Source organism: Branchiostoma floridae, chromosome 19, assembly GCF_000003815.2.
Source record: "Branchiostoma floridae strain S238N-H82 chromosome 19, Bfl_VNyyK, whole genome shotgun sequence".
Classification (NCBI taxonomy): Eukaryota; Metazoa; Chordata; class Leptocardii; order Amphioxiformes; family Branchiostomatidae; genus Branchiostoma; species Branchiostoma floridae.
The window spans coordinates 9,214,261-9,223,460 of NC_049997.1; the positions used below are offsets into that span (position 1 = coordinate 9,214,261).

General features: G+C 39.9%; 1 protein-coding gene across 2 annotated transcripts; it reads right to left on the reverse strand.

Moving 5' to 3' along the window:
• Nucleotides 1-2,639: 2,639 nt before the first annotated feature.
• On the reverse strand, nt 2,640-8,449 carry LOC118406428. Of its 2 annotated transcripts, XM_035806480.1 has the most exons (7): nt 8,071-8,449; nt 7,227-7,307; nt 5,628-5,803; nt 4,935-5,060; nt 4,697-4,753; nt 4,036-4,194; nt 2,640-3,379 (listed from the first exon to the last, which is right to left on the reverse strand). In XM_035806480.1, the coding sequence occupies exons 1-7, from the start codon at nt 8,345-8,347 to the stop codon at nt 3,209-3,211; spliced, it is 1,047 nt and encodes a 348-aa protein (XP_035662373.1). In that variant the 5' UTR covers nt 8,348-8,449; the 3' UTR covers nt 2,640-3,208. The 2 variants fall into 2 exon arrangements, with proteins under 2 accessions (XP_035662373.1, XP_035662372.1); XM_035806479.1 differs by lacking the exon at nt 4,697-4,753 and having other exon boundaries at nt 4,878-5,060; nt 8,071-8,448.
• Nucleotides 8,450-9,200: the final 751 nt, after the last annotated feature.

Below are 9,200 nucleotides of genomic sequence, written 5' to 3' on the forward strand. Positions count from 1 at the left end.
AGATTAGGCTATGATAGGGTTTGTAGTACCTACTTTAAAACATTGAAAATGTACAAGAGATTAGGCGTAAGGTAAGTAAAAACTTTCCAAAATAGTTCCATATATCATTACATACATTTACAATGGCCTATTAGGCAATAATTGACTTCAAAAGAATAGGATTTAGGCTGCGCGCGATCGATGAATCCATGTAACAACATGTCCACTCGTCGAAGCGCCACCTACATTTATAGATACATCATGTTTTGAACATAATGAGCAAGTTAATGATGTATGTTGGCATTGTCCGTTTGCTCTTGACAACTTTGGCTGTTAAATCAACCGTTCATCTTTTTATATGTGGTAAGGGACTGTCAGAAAAGCCCGGCCATCACTCACAAAACATGACAATCTTTCACCCCAACATCTGCTTTGAGCTGGTAGGGCTGTCTTCCTCCAAAAGGCAGTCTGACAGCGTAAAATTGCTTCCGCAACGGTTCTTTCAGTAGGTAGGTTTCCTTTATTCGGAGGACGATGTAATAAAGTAGCAGAATGTCCTTTTTTTCTGTCTGAAAATCGATGCATTTGTGTTTGTAATCAAGTCAGTGAGGTCTAAGAATACTACCAGGTAATTTCGAGTATTCTCATGTTGTAGTAACTAAATATCACATTTGGGATGAAAATAGGCACCGAAAATCACTTTTATAGAAAATCCTATGCATGGGCTGAGATGATATTTCACTTGACGCTATCTAAACTCGGCACAAAAAGTTTGGAATACTAACTTTGGCTGATCATATTTCCGTTGTTTCTGCATCAATTTTGATGTGTTATATATCAATAGAAAGCGTGTGTGATTTCCTTTCATATGGTATCAAACTCCTTATGGCTATAAATTCTTGGAACGAGCACCAGGGCTACTTACGTCAGTGGGTCACGAAAAAAAAGTGCCCAAATTTCAATTTTTGTGTTCAACTCTGTATCATCCTGCTTGTATGGGTGTGGGTGTCAATGATTCAATTTACCCTTTTTTTCACGTAATCTTTGGTATACAGAGCATCCAAGTTCATCTTTAACATTTGAGAAGAGTATATGTGCCCTTTTGGCTGTTGATGACCGAATCGAGGTGTGGAGGCGGCAAGGAGAATGCCACGCTGACTGTCGCACGGATAGAGCGTAACAGCGCGTAGCGCTTGGTGGAGGCAGTGTCATGGTGTGGTGTATGTATGGCTGCCACAGGTAAAACGAAGTTCACCCTCATCCCAGACAAGACAACCTCAATGCTGTGAGATACAGGGACACCATTCTCCATGCAGTCGCAATGTCATACCTCGTCAGCGTGTGTGGGGGACCAAATGCAATTCTGCATGTGTTAGACTACAACGCCCGTCACACAGAGCAAGGATCAATGCAGACTGTGTGCGTGGACGGGCGGTGTAATCTTACAGAATGTCATTCGACCCCATATTGAAGGGGTAAGACATTGCGACTGAATAGTGAATGGAGAATGGTGTCCCTGTATCTCACAGTATTGAGGTTGTCTTGTCTGGGATGATAGCCAACCTTGTTTTTCCTGTGGCAGCCATACATACACCACAACAAGCGCTACGCGCTGTTACGCTCTATCCGTGCGACAGTCGGCGTGGCATTCTCCTTGCCGCATCCACACTTCGAATCGGTCATCCAACACCCAAAATACACATATACTCTCCTCAAATGTTGAAGATAAACTTGGATGTTCTGTATACCAAAGATTACGTGAAAAAAGGATAGATTGAATCCTTGACACCCACACCCATACAAGCAGGATGATACAGAGTTGAACACAAAAATTGAAATTTGGGCACATTTTTTTCGTGACCCACTGACGTAAGTAACCCTGGTGCTCTTTTCACGAATTTAAAATCATGAGGAGTTTGATACCATATAAAAGGAAATCACACACGCTTTCTATTGATATATAACAAATTAAAATTGATGCAAAAACAACGGAAATATGATCAGCCAAAGTTCATATTCCAAACTTTTTGTGCCGAGTTTATATACTGATGATCAACACGTACCTTCAAAATCTAACGTCATTATGACATTCAACAATCGACCTTGATTATTCAGCCAATCTCAACGGTTCAAAAGCGCCGACTAGCAGTTCTAAACATTATTGCAGCAATCATTGTAACTGCAATGACCATGACGCTGATCGTAATGTTTAATTATCATCACACAAAAGCTATCCTTGATTTCGACCGCCTGCTTAACTATTTCCATTGACGATTGCATCTTTTTACACGGAAAATGTTGATAAAAAAACTCGACTGTATAGCCCTACTGCACCGTACTGAAATAATTCCTGCAATAATATTTTGAACCGTTAGTCGGCGCTTTTGATCCACTGCGGCCAATTGTATGTGGGAATATACATCATAGGCTTTGGGAATTTGAATAAAATGGTGTTTCCTACCAGAGGCTCTTTTTTCTTAAGGGAAAGTAAAGTTCTATACGAAGTATGGGGTATTGACTTAACAATCTTGTTTCATTTGTTGTCCTAAATGGATGATTCTTGTACCCTGCAGTTATAAGAAATATGGAATCAAATAAACACCTCACCATAATGCTACATCATCATCATAAGACTAGGAGCACAAAACAACAACAACAAAGATTTTCTAAGACGTTTTATTGCAGAGAAAGATGTACAGATCTTCCGACCACCTTCCCGAATAACTTAAATAGACATTTTCATAAGGTTAAAGAATACATACATCTATTGCATGGGTGTAAAAAGTTTCACTTCAATATCGTACAGCACTGTCTATAATGACAAGTTGACATGGTTTTTGCATCCTAGTACCTTGATGTTTCTGTGTTATTTACTAAATTGTAGACAAGAAAGATTAACCTGAAGTTACATGCATATCTTTAGAAAGAACGGATATACAAACTACATTTCCCGTGTACAAAAAGACAAGTTTTGATATTGTTACATCGATAATCAGATGAGGAACTAGACGGTAAAATCTTTTATAGACAAGAATTGATATATAAAGACTCAGTAGCAGCAGTAGCAAACCATAACTCCCTCTACAGTAAGGTCATACTTCAGAACATTGCACCACGATAACATCACTCAGTTAATAGAGTTTTCTAGTAGCAGATTCATTCCTATAGAAAATAAATCTTTCTATGAGCCTCACCGAACATATTGCAAAACGAAAAAAGTAGAATTTGTCTAAACAAGGTCGAACATGGCCTTGCGAGCTTCGTCATCGCCGTGAGGCTCGAAGAAGAGCGCCCTGTTGGCCTGTTCCTCCTCCTGAGGCTTCACATCATCATCGCCGCCATCTTGGGTCTCCTCGATGTTGCGGACTTCCTCCATGGGCAGGTCAGGCATGGGGGTGGGCTGGGGGGACAATATCAGAACCAATCAGATGGGACAGTGGGCAGGAAAATAATGTAATGTTTTGGTTTGGCTGTTCAGAACGCACAGCCGGGGCTGCCCAACTAGCCTATGGCTATTACAAAGGGCTAGCCCTGCTGACAAAAATGGAGACAATGCATATGAAATTGGACAGGATACTCATCAATAACAATATTCTAAGTTCATAAGAAGTTAGAAATAAGAATTTATTCAGCTTTATCACATTTGTGGAAGGATTGACATAACAGGTGACTTTTACCGGGAGGAGGTCAGTAACCCCAGCCTGCAAGAGATTGTGTGAACACATGCTAGAGATATTGAAGGGATTATACAATAAAGACCAGAACTTAACATTTCAGAGCAAGGGACATCCCAAATGTTTTACCAACACAGATCCAAAACAATCCAAACAAATATACTTTCATTCTAGATAAAGTTGAACTTTAACTCCTAATCCAAAAATTGAATTTTTCTACTGTTCAACTTAAGTCTTTGTCAAGAAATAAATGATACCCTTTTAAAGTTTAACTTTATCCAGCATGACTTTTACCAACACAGATGAACTTACAAGTTAGCAAATCTGTTTAAGAAGCATAAAGATCTGAGTAAGGAGTAAATCACAAGGGTTGCAGTTTTACCGATGGGATGGCGTCTGGACCGAACAAGGCGGGGTCCAGCTCATCCTCCTCAGCTGTGGTGTCTCCCTCCATCTCAGGAACTGTCTCGTCAGAAACAGCCTCGTTCTCAGGTTCAGCCTCATTCTCATCTTCCGCTGGGAGCTCAGGCATCGGAGTTGGCTATGAACAGAGTCATGGGAATCATGGGAACATGCATGACTGTGGCACTTGATACACCCGATCCCTTGATTTCAGAAGTTAAGAAATGTTTATTTTACCAGTCCCCTGAGTGAGTGGTCTTCCTGGGCAATTTTGTAGTCAGGAGCATGCCATGACTGTCCAAGCTCATGATTAAATGTAACATAAATACAGTTAAAGATTGAATACTTCATTCCAAAAAATGAATGCTATTCGAAAAATGAATGACTAGCATTCATTTTTACTCTAATGTTTTGAAAACAATAACTTATCAAGAGGCTTAATCTATATGAACATAACGCTGATTTCTTTCTTCCCACAATGTTTGACATTAACCTACCGATGGCACTGCATCCGGTTTGAACAGATCAGCCATGCTGTTGTCGTTCTCATACACCTTAACAATGCTGTAGCTAACAGGTTTCATCTATATAAAGTTAACATGAAGCCGATTTTCTTCCTACAATGTTTGATCAAGTCCTACCGATGGTACTGCGTCAGGTCCGAACAGATCAGCGAGGCTGTTGTCGTTCTCATACACCTTCACCACGCTGTAGCTGTGGCCGCGGGCCTGCTGATTGTGGTATTCATCCCAAAACATGACTACCATCCATTCTAACTATAGTTCAGTTCTGATCTATATGAACATGTTTGACAAACCCTACCGATGGCACTGCGTCCGGTCCGAACAGATCAGCCAGGCTGTTGTCGTTCTCATACACCTTCACAACGCTGTAGCTGTGGCCGCGGGCCTGCTGCTTGTCGACCGTGTTGATGTAACTCACACTGCCGTCCTTCCCGGTGTGCTTCGACTCCTTCTTGTGTGTGACGATGGTGTCACCACCCACCTGCAGGGGTGCGGGCACAAGGGTGATATGTAAGAACTTCATATCATCTTTCTTATAATCTATACAAACAGAATACAACACGTATTTCGTATCACCCGAGGTACCATCCCTCCTGTGGGTCAGATAGCCCGACGTCAACATCAATTCAAGAAAAATTTAAACAAAAGAACTCATTTAGCAATGGTGGGTGTGGAGTGCATTCTATTTGATCAATAAAAGCCTGTGTGATACAACTTAGAAGCCTGTGTGATACAGTAACTCAGAATCAGCAGACTCCAACTGTGATGGAAACAATTTGCTATCTACTACAGTAACTGAAATAGTAAAAATGGCATTAATTGTAGCAGGGCTTTATCCAATTTTTTTCTGCCCCTCTCATTGTTTGGGAGGACATGTAGCTCATTTTCCTTGTACAATCTGTCAACTTTAGCTTATGCAAACACCTTTTGATCAAGTTCAGATTTTTGGGACAGGTGGGGTGAAATTTTTCTCCATCCCAGCAAGCAAATATGCATCCCAGGACAGAAGGACAGGTCCTGGAGACAGCCATGGTTTGCACCTCCATACCTTCTTGGACTCAGTAGATTCCTTGCTGAAGTCAGGATCGTCTGTGTCCAGGTTGATGTCGATCTCTCCCATCATATCCCCCATATCAGGCAGTCCTCCCATCATCTCCCCAAAACCTGGCATGTCGTCCATCATGTCTCCCATGTCGGGCATGTCATCCAAGTCCTTCATCATATCTATAGGGAAAGTCATATGTTATAAGGTGGTCTTGCATGTGGTTAGGGTTCTTGACTTAGAACCTTAAGTTAAAGGGTTATGAGACACAGATGCCATCAACATCAGATTTCTAGCTAGAAAGGCAACCATTTTGCAAAAATGCAGAATGTTTTCCCTCTAGCCTTGTGTCAAGCTACTCGCATGCAAATTACTATAGCATTAGGCTCACCACAAAGTTGTGTGTATATATATATATATATATGTGTGTGTGTGTGTGTATGAATGGGGGTATCTGAGGCCACACCGATTTAATTTCTTGGTTCACGGATTTTTTCATAAAAAATATGGAGCGAAGGGGCGAAATAAAAATAAAAATAAAAGTTGTAAAATGGTTGGGGTAAAAGTAACGGCTAATCCAAAACATAAAGAAAAAAAGTTTTCAGCTTGAAAAAAGTACAAAAACACTATTATTGTACAGTAACAGCACCTGTACCCACACTTTAAGGAGCTTATGATATAAAGGCCAATTTGCTACACCAGGAAGTTAGTGAGTGGTTTCATTAATGGTGAAAATTTGCTGAGTGGTAATTTTTATTTTTATTTTATTTTCCAAAAAATAGGAGCGAGCGAATCCATGAACCAAGAAATTAAATTGGTGTGGCCTGAGGAGGAAAATAATGCACCAGCAAGAACAATACAGAATTTTCAGATGGGTGTATATTTGGTGTAAATGTTTATGTTCATTGAATGATACTATTCCTATTAATTTTATAGATACTTACACCCTTTTAAGGTCTGAGTTTCTTAGGCTACTAGAATGAACCTTCAACTACAATTTTACAGAAATGTGGCCCATTTCATACTAATTTTTCTCTTGATATTAAGTCAGTATCTAGCACTGTTGAATACAGAGAATGATCTAGATCAGATGTTGAACCAGTTTGATTTCTTTCAGCTGACCAACGGGCCACATTCCCACGCTACCTGTATTGTACCTGTGCATCGGTGCGTGAAACATTGACATTTTCTGGCCATCTTACATAACATACCAATTCAAAATTTGCAACTGAACTGAGTTCTGGTTCCTGAGACTAGATACAGATCTTCCAACCTTCCTACGTTTAATACATGTAGACATTTTCATGACCATGGTAAAGAATACATACATCTATTGCAGGTGTGTAAAAAGTTTCACTTTGATACCGCACAGTACTGTTTATTATGACATGCTGAAATGATTTTTGCAATGTAGTACCCTAGTATCTTTGTGTGACATACTAAGATAATAAAAATCTACCTGAAGTTAGAGGCAAATATCTATGAAGAGTGAACTTTATTTTATTTGTCACAAATGTCACACGAATGTTGCAATAGTCATGTCAGCTTCAGAAATTCAAGCCAAGGAACAATAAAATATGTTTCATATAATTATAAATCACTTACTGGACATCATGGGACCGAATCCCTTCATCATGTCAGACATCCCTTTCATCATGCCCATGGCTCCCTTAGCAAACATGTCATCTGTAGGGAAACAACATGTCAACATCAACATTCAAGTCTTAAAACAACAAGGAGAGGAACATTATGTTACAAATTTAACTTCAGACTTTATATCCGTGCACAAAATAAAGCGCTTACCAACAAGCTTATGATCTTATCGAAAGCTTGTTGGTAAGTGCTTTATTTTGTGCACGGATATAAAGTCTTAAAATTAAAATATAATGACGTCACAGATGGACTTACATTCAAGGAGAGGAACTATGTAACTTAAACTCAGTCTTGCTTTATTATCAGTGTGCTAGCCTATCGTTTGACCAAATTTTGCTGCATAAAATGAAAACATTTCAAGACCATTCTGTCCACCTTGATGGACAAAAATCTGTGAGCAAAGATTTTTATTGAATGTCAAAATTAAGAACGGATTGTTTGGAATAACCAAGAAGATTCTGTCCTTGGCAGAACTATAGAGGCTTCGCATTAAAGTGTTTGTTTGTTTGTTTGCAAAGAGGGTGACAACAAATAAGCTAGTCTAAGAACAATTTCAATAGCGACAGTGGGTTGGGATAACCATGCTGTTGTTTGTTTGTTTGTTTGTTTGTTTGTGATTGTTAGTTTGTGTGTATACAAAAGTTACACAGAAGAAGCTGGAACATTCCAGAGCCCGCATAATTTTCAATAAAACCTTGCCTCAGGTAAAATATGACGTGTACATTTGCCTATATGTTGCAATATAAATACATGATGTAATTTGTTGCTTTATATTTTGTCGCCTGCTGGCACTTACCCAACTCGGTTCCTTCCTTCTTGTCCTTTTTCTCAGGTGCAGGTTTGACGTCTTCAAGATCCACCTCCTTAATTTCTTCAGGCGGAGCAACTTCTTCTTCTTCTTGGAGCTCACTCGGTTCGGGGAAGAAGGTTCCGACACGGTCGAAGATGTTAGCGATGGCGTTCGCCATCCCTCCGATCGCCTTGGCCGATTCTTTGCCAGCGACATCGCTCACAGGCATCGCCTGGACTCCTAGGAGCCCGAGGCACGCCAAGAGAAGGGCTAGAGCCTTCATTTTGGGTGGAATTTTCACAGTTTTGTCCAACCTTTCCGTCCTACGTAGTTGATTTGTCTGGTCGGTGTGTTTGTTCTGGTGACGTCACGGCAGGTGTTTAGGAAGGCCCCTCTATAGATGGCTTCTGTAAACTGCGCCTGAAAGATCTGACGTAGGTGGCCTCTGTCGACTGTGCCTTCATTTAGATAGGAAATCAACTATCTAAAATAGTGGAGTAGATAGAATTCCTGAACCAAAATCGTGCAAAGAAGAATTAACTGTTTAAATTTTGGTCCCTTTTTTCCACAGCTCTTTTCATTTTCTACCCTGGGCACCCCCCTAATTAGACCTAAATAGACTGTGACGGTGAGACCGGTTTGTTGGGTACGTCACTTAATGATGGTGACCAGGCCACAAAAGTGTGCATAAATCATATTACGTAACGTGGCTTCTAAGAAGGCGTAAAAACAATGATGTTACTTCTTATCCAATAGGTGTTATCTATCAACTGTATAGAGACTGGAATTGCTAAAGATAGGTAATACTAATAGGCGAACTATAGGCATCTACATCATACACTCTAGAGGTTGAAGAGAATATCTACAAAATCATATTTGTCATGAATAATTAAACTTCATCATGGGACAGGGCTTGAGGCTATGCCACGAAGTAATTCTTTTTCCGGATCAGTAGTTCCTGACAAAATATCATTTTCTTCCCTTTTTTTTTTTTGCTTTGCTTTTCTTTGTATTTTTTTTTGAAGACCAAGAAGTTTTTTAAATATCATTATTAGTTAACCTTCCAAAACAGCAACATATGTATAACACAACTGTTACGTCAATCGAACAAAGTCTTCTTCGTTTCACAACCTTGT

Excerpts from the sequence above, each read along its gene's own strand:
- LOC118406428 (XM_035806480.1), bottom strand. The coding sequence starts at position 8,347 with ATGAAGGCTCTAGCCCTTCTCTTGGCGTGCCTCGGGCTCCTAGGAGTC. Across the intron at positions 7,308-8,070 it reads GAAGGAAGGAACCGAGTTGG|ATGACATGTTTGCTAAGGGA; the intron begins GTAAGTGCCAGC and ends GTTTCCCTACAG. Across the intron at positions 4,195-4,696 it reads GACCTGACGCAGTACCATCG|CCAACTCCGATGCCTGAGCT; the intron begins GTAGGACTTGAT and ends CTCTGTTCATAG.